Here is a 13,153-nt window from a genome sequence, read left to right as displayed (position 1 = left end):
TTTCCTTACTCCTCAAAAGCCAGCACTCTAAATTTGAGTTGCAAATGCCACCTTCTAAAACTGTTTTTATTTCACATATTGCATGTCACCCAGTCGAGGGCCTCCATGGGGTTAACCGTTTGCCGTAAACCGGTCGAAAAACTAGGTTTTAGGCGTTAAAATTGTCTTATAATAATTCTTATTTAGTGTTATTCTGGGTTAGCGGTAGTAGAAAAATGGCTACAATTTAACCATTAGCCGTAAAAAGTTCTTTTTGGTCGGCCCTCAGTTTTAAGAAAGTTTTGGTATTTTTAACAGGCTGTTTTAGTTAAGTTTGCAATCGTGGAAAAAAAATCATAAATATTTTCTACACGCGGGGAACCACACCGACCTAGGGTACCTCCCATGCTGAGGACGCTTTATATAAATAGAATAAAGCACCATGTCCCAAAGTGAAAGGTAATTTCTTTTTTCTTGCCTCTTCAACAACATCACGTCGCTTTACATGCTAAAAAAACGCGTCGCGTGATATCCTAAGGAACGGCTGCCAATGAAACCGGCAGATATAAAATCTGAAAATATCGAAGTTTATATCTCATTCTTAACTCTATCCAAGAAAATGGGCAAAAGTTGAGCGAATAAGACATAGGTGCACTCACTACTCCAAACGAAAAGATGTGACAAAACATCATATCTGTCACATAACGTGCTAAAGAAATGCGTTGCGTGACATCCTTAAAAACGGTTGCCAATGATCGATATAAGCAGTTATAGAGTCAGAAAATATCAAAGTTTATCTCTCATTCAGTAAACCTATTCAAAGAAATGGGCAAAAGTTATTAAGCGAATACCAATTCAAACGACAAGAAATGGCTTATGCAGGTTGATGCAGGAATTTTCTTCCCTTTGTTATTGATTTCCTCTTCCATTTTAACAAAATACCAAGCGACTTGTTTCATTGTTTGACATTTAAATGTTAGTTTATTGTACTTAGATAGTAGGTAAAAACTGTTATCGGAGAATCTAAATAAAATCATTTGGCTCCAACTTTCCAGCTCGTTCTGAGCTCCATCAATTGTTTGTAAGCCATAACTAAAATTATAAAGTAAAACTTCTCGTTTTGCCTTTGGACGATTAGTTTAAACAATATATTTAGAATGTATCGTTCTGCTTGTAAAAAATAACATAATTTATCGCCTTCAAAATTAAAGGAGAAATCTCAGAAAATTAACTAATACCAGACTAAATCCTTGCCATTACGGCCAAAATCTGTCATTTTGAGTCGTTTTAAGATCAAACGAATTCTGATCGGCAGAAACTAACTTTAAGTACCAATGACTGAGTATAAATCCTCGAAAAGTTCATCACAATTTCCATCTGACATAGACTAAGATAATCGAGCAATCGGACAACTGATTATTCTCCAATTCTTATGGAAATTCTCTACACACGCACATGGCTGTAATAGCTTTATATCACTCATGAGACTAAACAGATTAAGAAAAACTCTGTAAAAAAACTCTAGAAAAGACGTTTCAACTTCGAAGTAAATGTAACGCCCAGATCCTCTCAGTAGAAAATACTTAGATTAAAAATAACTTCTCACATAGCTAGTCATGATAATTTTAAGATATCATATGGAAAAAATAACAAAAAAACAAAACAAACAGTAGTTTGAGAAGGATATCAAAGAAAAAGCTCCTAAAAGCAGTTCAGACAAGCAAAAAGGCAACTTTTGAATCAATGGAAATCTGTTCTCTTGTTAAACTTGACTTTGGCCGTCTTTTGGTTCTTCTTGCTTTGAAAAGAAGACTCTTGACAAAGGTTTCATCGGTAGCTTACTGCTTTCTGGTCCAAATATCAACATTTGTATAGGTATCCGAAAACTCCCTGGGATTCCAATGCTCTCTGCCTTAACTGAAAACTAAAAGAATCTAAGTTTAGGGAGGATAGTTGAGTTGCCATGAAATATTTCTCAGCACATGAAACGATACACTGCACATCAGGATTGCTTTAAAAGAACTTTGCTATTTTACTCCTATCATGTTTCCAAAATAGACTGTTATCATCGTAAATGTGACCACTTGATTGTACTGCATCTCAGTTTGCGGAGAGAAAAATAAATTGGTAACCCAACGGAAAGGAAAATAACACGCAAGTATGACTGCTCACATATGAGCAAAGATTATATTTTAATGTAACTTTGTATTGAATAGAATGTATTAACAGAATTATTACTTACTGCTCTAAATCTCCTTGAAATCCAGGCTGACGTCGTCACCAATGAGTACAAATGGTGCCCAGTAAATCACCTCCTTGAACTTTTCAATTTCTCTCATACGCTTCATGGCCTGATTGAGAGCTTCGCTTGCCTTCTTGCCTTTGGCAAGTGCATAGTAGAAGAAACTCATGAACTCCAGGGTTCCCTCGTCGCCAATCGCCCACAAGGTTACCACAACAGATCTGGCACCGGCACCCAAAAGTGCACGGGCCATGCCGACCACACCCTCGGCCATCACCTCCCCACGAGCAGTGTGACAGCAGCTAAGTACAACCAGACGTGCTCGCAACCCAGCTTCTATGACATCTTTCATCGTCAGTAGATAGTCTTTCTCTTGCGGCTGAGGGTTATCTCTTGTGGTGTTTGGTGCCAGGATAACTTCTCCAGTTTCCATTTTACCGTGCGCCGCTATGTGAACTAAGGCCACTGATGATATTTGTTTTAACACTTCATCTTTTGTTGCCATTTCTCCAGTGAGAGGGGAGACATTGAGGATACGTCCGATCATCTCCACTTCTTTCCTTGCTCCTGGAAGTTGCACCAAAAGTGTTCCCTCATAGATGATATGTTTGAAACATGGGTCGCCGACAAGCAATGCACCAGTCTTCATGTGAAAGTCAGCTGTACAATCATGAATTAGTTGCAATGTCGTCAGAGAGGGAAGCACACGAATTTTGAAAGAATCACTTAGATATGATGAGTTGGAGTCCAGCAACGCTGCATAAGGTACAAGGCAAAATGGACCTTCAGGAACAAATGTGATCTCGTCGTTGCCTTCGATCAGGTCAGCAATAGGAGTAACGATGATGTCATGCAGCTTCTTTAAAGCACTTGATTGGGAGTGCCTCACATCAACTCGGATCACGTCATTGGCCACTTCATCATCTGTCGGCGAGTCAAGCGGAGGATTTTCGATGGTAACAGTACCTCTTGTACCGATCTCCTTAAGAGCAGTTTTGGTCAGTAGCTGGATGAAAAATTTCAATTCATCCTCATACTTGTATTTGTTCACGTGCACTTCTCTCATCTGGATATTATCTTCACTGAGGCAAACCCAGAAGTAAACGCATGGTCCATTAATAGCTATGAAAACTGTGCTCAATGGAACCCACCTCAGAGAAATGCGGGATGCACTGGGCGTCAAAGAATCGCCAGGCTGATATTTTGTGACCATGAGATCTCTTAGAGCTTGAGCACGTCCTTTCTCTTTGGCAAGAAGAGCCTTCACAACTTGACCTCGATCGAGATTTATACGCCACAAACCTTTGTAGGGTGCTTGGTGCTGATTACGATAACAAATCTTCCACTGATCGTTGAGTTGAAGACTGGCCCTGATATCATCATACAATTCTACACTCGAGTAATAGCAGTCAAAGGCCATCATAAGATTTCTTTGACACTCAAAACTGCTTCCAAGGGAACAGAGTGAGCAAGCCTCTCCAGGCGTATTCCCCACTTCTTTGGATATTTCTAGGTGACGTTGAAAACACTCAATAGCTGTTTTAAACTCTCTTTGAGCCTTATGAATCCTGCCGAGAAGGCAATAACTTATTCCCTCTCCATACTTGTTTCCCACTTCTATAGCAATTTCTAGATCACGTTGCTGGTATTGGATGGCTGTATTGAACTGTCTTAGACGTTGATAAACATTGCCGAGATTGCAATAACTTATTCCCTCTCCGGCCTTGTCTCCTACTTCTTTAGCAATTTCTAGATGACGTTGATGGTACTGGATGGCTGTTTTGAACTGTCCTAGACTGTCATAAGCGTTGCCGAGATTGCAATAACTTTTTCCCTCTCCGGCCTTGTCTCCTACTTCTTTAGCAATTTCTAGATGACGTTGATGGTACTGGATGGCTGTTTTGAACTGTCCTAGACCTCGATAAGCGTTGCCGAAACCGCTATAACTTCTTCCCTCTCCGGCCTTGTCTCCTACTTCTTTAGCAATTTCTAGATGACGTTGATGGTACTGGATGGCTGTTTTGAACTGTCCTAGACCTTGATAAGCGTTGCCGAGATTGCCATAACTGATTCCCTCTCCGGCCTTGTCTCCCACTTCTTTAGCAATTTCTAGATGACGTTGATGGTACTGGATGGCTGTTTTGAACTGTCCTAGACCTCGATAAGCGTTGCCGAGATTGCAATAACTTCTTCCCTCTCCGGCCTTGTCTCCTACTTCTTTAGCAATTTCTAGATCACGTTGATGGTACTGGATGGCTGTTTTGAACTGTCCTAGACTGTCATAAGCGTTGCCGAGATTGCAATAACTTTTTCCCTCTCCGGCCTTGTCTCCTACTTCTTTAGCAATTTCTAGATGACGTTGATGGTACTGGATGGCTGTTTTGAACTGTCCTAGACCTTGATAAGCGTTGCCGAGATTGCCATAACTCATTCCCTCTCCGGCCTTGTCTCCCACTTCTTTAGCAATTTTTAGATGACGTTGATGGTACTGGATGGCTGTTTTGAACTGTCCTAGACTGTCATAAGCGTTGCCGAGATTGCAATAACTTCTTCCCTCTCCGGCCTTGTCTCCTACTTCTTTAGCAATTTCTAGATGACGTTGATGGTACTGGATGGCTGTTTTGAACTGTCCTAGACCTTGATAAGCGTTGCCGAGATTGCCATAACTGATTCCCTCTCCTGCCTTGTCTCCTACTTCTTTAGCAATTTCTAGATGACGTTGATGGTACTGGATGGCTGTTTTGAACTGTCCTAGACCTTGATAAGCGTTGCCGAGATTGCCATAACTGATTCCCTCTCCGGCCTTGTCTCCCACTTCTTTAGCAATTTCTAGATGACGTTGATGGTACTGGATGGCTGTTTTGAACTGTCCTAGACCTTGATAAGCGTTGCCGAGATTGCCATGACTGATTCCCTCTCCGGCCTTGTCTCCCACTTCTTTAGCAATTTCTAGATGACGTTGATGGTACTGGATGGCTATTTTGAACTGTCCTAGACTGTCATAAGCGTTGCCGAAACCGCTATAACTTCTTCCCTCTCCGGCCTTGTCTCCCACTTCTTTAGCAATTGCTAGATGACGTTGATGGTACTGGATGGCTGTTTTGAACTTTCCTTGACCTTGATAAGCGTTGCCGAGATTGCCATAACTAATTCCCTCTCCGGCCTTGTCTCCCACCTCTTTAGCAATTTCTAGATGACGTTGATGGTACTGGATGGCTGTTTTGAACTGTCCTAGACTGTCATAAGCGTTGCCGAGATTGCCATAACTTCTTCCCTCTCCGGCCTTGTCTCCCACCTCTTTAGCAATTTCTAGATGACGTTGATGGTACTGGATGGCCGTTTTGAACTGTCCTAGACCTTGATAAGCGTTGCCGAAACCGCTATAACTTCTTCCCTCTCCGGCCTTGTCTCCCACTTCTTTAGCAATTTCTTGATGACGTTTATGGTACTGGATGGCTGTTTTGAACTGTCCTTCACCTTGATAATCGTTGCCGAGATTGCCATAACTGATTCCCTCTCCTGCCTTGTCTCCTACTTCTTTAGCAATTTCTAGATGACGTTGATGGTACTGGATGGCTGTTTTGAACTGTCCTAGACCTTGATAAGCGTTGCCGAGATTGCAATAACTTCTTCCCTCTCCGGCCTTGTCTCCTACTTCTTTAGCAATTTCTAGATGACGTTGATGGTACTGGATGGCTGTTTTGAACTGTCCTAGACCTTGATAAGCGTTGCCGAGATTGCCATAACTGATTCCCTCTCCGGCCTTGTCTCCTACTTCTTTAGCAATTTCTAGATGACGTTGATGGTACTGGATGGCTGTTTTGAACTGTCCTAGACCTTGATAAGCGTTGCCGAGATTGCCATAACTGATTCCCTCTCCGGCCTTGTCTCCCACTTCTTTAGCAATTTCTAGATGACGTTGATGGTACTGGATGGCTGTTTTGAACTGTCCTAGACCTCGATAAGCGTTGCCGAAACCGCTATAACTGATTCCCTCTCCGGCCTTGTCTCCCACCTCTTTAGCAATTTCTAGATGACGTTGATGGTACTGGATGGCTGTTTTGAACTGTCCTAGACTGTCATAAGCGTTGCCGAGATTGCCATAACTTCTTCCCTCTCCGGCCTTGTCTCCTACTTCTTTAGCAATTTCTAGATCACGTTGATGGTACTGGATGGCTGCTTTGAACTGTCCTAGACCTCGATAAGCGTTGCCGAGATTGCCATAACTGATTCCCTCTCTGGCCTTGTCTCCTACTTCTTCAGCAATTTCTAGATGACGTTGATGGTACTGGATGGCTGTTTTGAATTGTCTTAGACCTTGATAAGCGTTGCCGAGATTGCCATAACTGATTCCCTCTCCGGCCTTGTCTCCTACTTCTTTAGCAATTTCTAGATGACGTTGATGGTACTGGATGGCTGTTTTGAACTGTCCTAGACCTTGATAAGCGTTGCCGAAACCGCTATAACTTCTTCCCTCTCCGGCCTTGTCTCCCACTTCTTTAGCAATTGCTAGATGACGTTGATGGTACTGGATGGCTGTTTTGAACTTTCCTTGATCTTGATAAGCGTTACCGAGATTGCCATAACTAATTCCCTCTGCGGCCTTGTCTCCCACCTCTTTAGCAATTTCTAGATGACGTTGATGGTACTGGATGGCTGTTTTGAACTGTCCTAGACCTCGATAAGCGTTGCTGAGATTGCAAAAACTGTTTTCTATGGCTGTTAGTTCAGCATTACTTTTCCTTAGTAATTGAAGCAGACGTTTGTTGTCATTTTCAATCTTAAAACGTGTCAAGGGTCGGTAAATCATGAGCAGATTTGCGAAAATACAGTGTATTTTAAAAAAACAGTGAGAGTATTAGATAGAATATTTAAACTGGAATGATAATTCGAACGTGGGCTTTTGTAGAAATTTGATTTCAAGTTATTGGAGAGTTTTTAACCAGCTCTGAAGCGCATTTATCGGTTTAGGTTCGGTCGTCATGGTGATGCTCGTGTGAAGACAAAAATGAGGGGTATTCAGCTTAAACTCTGGGAATTAATTAATATGGCCTCTTCTTTTAAGTAAAGTTTCGTGGAATAGTCGAAAGAACTCTTTAAAAATATTTTAGCTTCTTTAAACTGCTCAGTGCACTATAAGAGAACATTGCTTGCATTATGCGTTGAAGAATCTCTCCGGAACGTAATGATTTCCCTTGAAATATTACTCGTATTACATCTCGTATCACGTTTGAAACATTCGTTAAAGGATACGGCCAATCCCATATGCAACCAGTTCCTTGCTTCTTTATACAAGCAAAGTTCGACACAAGCTCTGGCTCCTGAAAAGGAGAGAATAATTGGCGGTACGAAGTAACTCATTACTGTTAAAGTATAAATGTATCGATAAAATGGACTTAATTTCCCATTTAGCTGGGAACAAAAATTGTGATAATAAGGGCAATTTGAATTTGTAGAAGAACTGAAAGTAAACATTAAGGAGCTAATAGAAAGCGGCCACCAATTAAGCTTCAATTGATGATAATAACGATAAAGTTAGCTCGCGCATTCTTCTTTTAAATGTGCTATGATGCGCTTTTCAGCACTTTTCGGGGAACTTTTCGAGCAGACTGCATTGAGCAGTTTACACATTTTGAAAGGGAATTTTAGAGGTGCCTCCTTGAGTTATAGAGAAGATGCAAGAAACGGGGCTTACGGTTTTCCGTTCTTATCCAGGACTAGAATATCAAATCATTTGCAGATGTCACAGCTTAGGCGGCAGCACATTGTCCTCAGATATTTTAAGACTCAGGGAGATGGTCCAGTCTAGGGCTTGAACCCTCGACCTCCGGCGCTCTACAACGTGAACTAAGCAGGCGGCGGTATTTGAGAGCTTATTGACATTTTCTCATGCTTTTTACCCACATCACAGACATTGACACACCAGACACAATTGACACTTGGGGTGCAGTTACCTGCCAAAAACCACACAATCATGTTTTGACCAAATCAGAGAATAGAATGTTGATGGCTTATGTCTGAAAAACCCACCTTTCTTGATAGCTTTGATTAAAGTGGGTTCCAATTCAACTGCAACTGTTGCATCATCGAGACATTCCACGTAGTTTGCTGTGAGATTTAAGAAATAAGGCTTAAAAAAGTGGTCACCATATGGAATTGCAACAAAGAAGCCTTAAAAAATTACAATTGCTTAAAATGTAACGAGGATCATTCCTTTGCTTAATTTTCATCCATTACAGGGCGATTTATGTTTTTACGCTACTTTTCTGCATTTGCTCAATTTTTTCTTTTCTTGATGCAGATTGTGTATTCCGTTATCTTGTAACGCTGCACGACAGATTTATATGTTTACATATGAAATCGTTACCCAAACGGAAATGAGCTGTTGCCCTGTTGCTGTAAAGCTTGGCGTTCAGCCGTTTATCTTTGCAGTTCACTTGAAGTCCTTCCGTGTAGGAGTTTATCGCGTTATTGGCTTCTCCTTGTCTGTATTCTTTGTTACCTTTCTCCAGACATACTTTCACTATTTCTGAAAACACAACGTTTTCATGTTAATGATTTAGTAATAAGTGATACGATCCTTGACGGATGATGCCAACTTTAAATATCCAAACGAACTTTTAGGTTAGCTCAGAGCTATGAGAAAAACAACCAGAAAAGTTTAATATTTGTACATTTTGTTTGCGTGCAAGCTGCTGGGAGTCTGGGCTGTGGCTTGGCTATTACCACAAGTTTATCAATTTACATTATAAAATAATTCAAATAGTACGCGCGCTCTGATTGGCCATAAAACCATTTTACATGAGCGTATGTAAACACGGTTTTCGTTCCTCTTTCATTAGTTATTTTATAAAAGAAATGTAAGTATAGCTTCGCGTTGTGGTTTCCTACGCTTATCTCGTGTTCTCTCAACCTCCCGCGTGTTTACATCAGGCTATGTAAACACGGAAAACATTTTACATTTCTTCATTTAGGTCGAGAGGCTTTCCAAACTCCTTTTACACCTGGCATATGTTTCCAAAATATCACAAGTTTCACCGGGGGATCCTATCTTAACTCAGCTTTGTTTACAAAAGCCCTTCAGGAGAGTTTATCTGTGCATTTTGTTTTCTTTAAAATATTCAAGTTATTTTTGGAGTTTTAGCTGTAGCTTGGCCATAACCACATCAGGTCTGATCGGTTTACATTTAGGTCGAGAGACTTTCCAATGACCCTTTTACACCTGGGTTACGTTTTCCAAACTTTTATGTTAGAATATAAAATCCCATAAGTTATTGCATAAAGCAAAGCAAAGCCAGACCGAAAAAAGGTTAAAACTTGTGAATGCTCTGATTACGAAAAAAAAGAACATCGTGCTGAGAGTCTGAGAGTGACAAGAGTTCGTGGTTTTACCATCGTTCAGAAAAGTGCGCTGGAAAAAAAATTTTTTTTTTCTTTTTCTCTTTATCACTTGGTTTTTCTCATACATGTAATTGTCTATTGAGAACATAGTCGAAGAAGCTAACTGGAGAAATCCCTTTTGGGAAAGTATTACTTTCCTGCGAAGTGCCATTTTGCCTGATGTGAAAATAAGCGGTTCCACGTTTTGTTGACTGGTGGTTTACAGCGTGGGCCTGGTTTTGACATAACTGTCTAAAGAGGCGTGAAATCAGAATTCTCAAATCGCGTAAAAATTTCTGCCAAACATGTACTGAACAATAAGGGACAAAAATGTGCTAGCGTAAATACTTTCCTTTTGGTGGCCTCAAAAAGTTATCCGTTTGCAAATTTTTCAAAACTCGACTTTGACGGGTCTACGGGTACTAACAGCTCTCTCTTGCCGAATATGACTTCTATATTAAAAATGACCAAATTTACAATGTTTTCAAGTGCAAAAGGATAATACTTGTACTACGCAAATATCCTCCATTTTAGGTGCAAATTGTACATACATCGTTAATCTCCAAAACATTGTGTGTTGATTTACTAGTAAGCACTTCTAAAACTCAGAAAAACCGAGTTTTACAAAGCCTAGTAGGCCAATTTTGGCCCATTCTTCTTTAATTTAGGGCTCTTCAAAGCTAAGTCGCCTTCAAATTTGTCGCTCTATTGCTTATGAATGGCACAACACAAGGCAGACAATGAAGAGTTCTTGAAGACACGTGCGTCGTGTACTTTACCCGGCCATCCAACACAGATATCAAGAAATAGATAATTACAATCCACTAGCCCCTGAAGGATTAATGAGTGGAATCCCTTCCTGTTAACATAATCATCTGGACTTTGCCGAGGTCCAATGACTGGGACATGGCAACCATCGACTGCTGCAACCACCTGGGGAAAACCCGCGCGACTTTTAAAACCTTCAATTTTTTCTTGGACTTCATGTTGATTTTGGGGAACGTTTATATAATTGGGAAGAAGAACGTTCACTATCACCTCGCATACCTGTCGCACAATACCACAAACAGTGGATTTTCCGACACCAAATAGATTTCAGATCGTTCGAAAGTGAGCCGTGTCCGCAAGCCAATATAATGTTATGGCAACTCGATGACGCACTGTAATGGCTTTCCTGTAATTTGTGTCCCTTTTAGAGATATGTGGCGAAAGTTCTCGGCAAAGGCGATTGAATGCTTCTTTAGACATGCGAAAATTCTCATTCCAGTCCTTTTCTTTCCAATCTTGGCAAGTCTCTTCCCAAAATATCTGCGACCGGGGTTTTAGCCAAATACGGCGAACAGGAAGATGTTGGAGAAGAAATCGAAGCAAAAAACGAGAAAACAATGATGAAACGAGAAGTCTCCGACGGACATAGCAATTAAACCGTCTCTCTGCGTTTCTCTGTCGGTTTTGTGTAATTCTGAGGTTTTCCCTCAGCCGTGACTGCGCCAACAACAGCAGGATATTGTGATTTAAACTGACCGCCATTTTTATTGCGTCTTTAATTTTGTTGGCAACAATTAATATCAAAACGAGGCTGCGTAATACCTAACCCAGTCTGCAGTGTGAACGGTTCTTGAGCAACACATGTTTTATAAAACCATATTTAAAAAAACTACGTTTAATGAAACTTGTTTAAATTGGTGTGAACATGGCATAAGTCGCCTTCAAATTTGTCGCTTTATTGCTTATGAATAATTAATGATGTCTACGCATTTTTCTCGATCTGATCGAGCAACAACTTGTTTTTTCTTTCTTTGAAAGAATCTCTTCTCACCTCTTAAATGGTTATCGTCCTTATCCAGCTCAGCGTCACTTGACGTAACTTGACTTTCCTCTGTCGATGAAATTACAGAGAAGATATTTCAACTTTGTTAGTGATCACAACTATGTGCAATTAGAACTAGCGTTCTAATACTGGTGTATTCAGTGGATTTCTAAAACCTTCAAGTCGAAGTGATCCAAAAAATTATACACCAGAATTAAGGTGTAGATAATCAACAAACAGTAAAAAATTACCATAAAGAAGTCTTTCCTTGTTGCCTTTTCTTACCTGTAGCTGGAAACTCATTTTTCACCTCCAGTTCTTCTCCCGGTGTTGAGAGGTTGCTTTCTGCCATTGCTAGAAATAAAATTGAATCGATTGCACTGCGTTACATCGTTAAAAATAAAAAAAAGAGGAGATTCAAATGAAAGTAACTTAAAGAAAACGTTGTATACTTAATCATAGAGGATGGATGAGAACCTCAAAGTTTCTCCGTCACGCTATTGTAGTTGCGTGACAGCTCCAGTCAAGTTTAGCGGGTTGTATCATGTATGTTTTTTTCATTCGTTTGTTTGTTTGCTTGATTGTTTTTTAGTCTTTTCTAATGAAACGTCGTTCAAGGCTGTCACTTATCAAAATGCGTGCGTGGCAATAAACAACCTAATTGTACCCGGTAGGCATGGATAAACACAGATAAAATGTTATGCAATAAAAGACTCTTTCTCTCATTCCTTCATTTTACCGCGTATGGGGCTGGGAGAATTCGCAAAACTTATTCAACCTTCGAAGGTCTGCGTAACCGTCACGAATTCTACCAACACCCCGCGAGCCTATTGCGTAACGAAACACGTTTATCGACCCGTGGTAGCGAGTGTACCAAGACGGATAAAACGTCTAGGACGAATTTAATTTACCAGACGAGTTTAATTCGTTTTAAAAGTCGCGCTATCGTCGAATTTAATTGCTTGTGGGACCTTGAATTAACTTCGTTTGAGATTATTTTGAGGGACTGGAGAAGATGGCATTGGAAAGTGTCGTTTCCATCAAAACTCTTGTTATAAAGAAACTTTATCTACATCAAATTAAAAGCCAAGCGCAACACGCAGACTCCTGCGTAGCTTAATCTTGTAGGCTATCGAATGAATTTACTGCCAGGCCAAATGAGCATTTGGCGGAGGAAGTAGACTGAAAGCGAAATGAAACAAAAAAAAAACAAATTCGATATAGCCAAGCAAAAGAGAACTTTAAATTTTATTTGTGAACGAATTGCTGATCAAAAGAGATTCTTCTGCAATATAATAGTGATTGGGAAATTTTCGTGAAGCTGCTGGGGTGCTCTTGCCCTACAGAACAGGATTCTGCTCCAATATCAGCATTTACTGAGCTCACAGTTTTATCTTCCTGCGCACGATGTAAACACTCAAACATTGTGCCGATTTAGTCCGTCATTGCGCGAAAAGGTATATCTACTAAAACCGAACTCTGACGGATAACCAGTTAGAATATATGGCACGCCTACAGCGTGCGGTGGAGATGTCACGTTTTGGAAACTGAAAAAATTCTGGTATCTCACCGACAACCATATGATAATACCATTATTATTACTATATATCGCGAGTGTTACGACATTAAAAGACACGTTGGCATTTTGTATATTTTTTTTTAACCTCGAGCTTTGTTTCAAACTTCGTTTGTTTACGAGAGATAATAGCTGGTTTTGACGTTGACGAGAGCTATAATTATGT

The 13,153-nt window shown here is 40.4% G+C and overlaps 1 protein-coding gene across 1 annotated transcript; it reads right to left on the bottom strand.

The window, feature by feature from the left end:
• Positions 1–304: 304 nt before the first annotated feature.
• LOC149043600 (uncharacterized) lies at positions 305–12,031 on the bottom strand. The gene is made up of 7 exons (XM_089210375.1): positions 11,697–12,031; positions 11,421–11,480; positions 8,589–8,750; positions 8,252–8,329; positions 7,475–7,542; positions 2,222–7,001; positions 305–1,896 (listed from the first exon to the last, which is right to left on the bottom strand). Exons 1-6 carry the CDS (start codon positions 11,761–11,763, stop codon positions 2,226–2,228), a joined length of 5,211 nt encoding a protein of 1,736 aa, XP_089066501.1. The 5' UTR covers positions 11,764–12,031; the 3' UTR covers positions 305–1,896; positions 2,222–2,225.
• Positions 12,032–13,153: the final 1,122 nt, after the last annotated feature.

The sequence above is a fragment of the Pocillopora damicornis genome, chromosome 6 (genome assembly GCF_964200805.1).
Source record: "Pocillopora damicornis chromosome 6, jaPocDami1.2, whole genome shotgun sequence".
In the NCBI taxonomy this organism is placed as follows: domain Eukaryota; kingdom Metazoa; phylum Cnidaria; class Anthozoa; order Scleractinia; family Pocilloporidae; genus Pocillopora; species Pocillopora damicornis.
Note: the sequence above shows the minus strand (reverse complement) of the source record. Positions and strands in the feature narration are given on the sequence as shown.

Coding starts and splice junctions, on each gene's coding strand:
- LOC149043600 (XM_089210375.1), bottom strand. CDS start 11,763: ATGGCAGAAAGCAACCTCTCAACACCGGGAGAAGAACTGGAGGTGAAA. Junction 11,481..11,696: donor AAATGAGTTTCCAGCTACAG/GTAAGAAAAGGC, acceptor TTTCATCGACAG/AGGAAAGTCAAGTTACGTCA. Junction 7,543..8,251: donor AATCAAAGCTATCAAGAAAG/GTGGGTTTTTCA, acceptor TCTCCTTTTCAG/GAGCCAGAGCTTGTGTCGAA.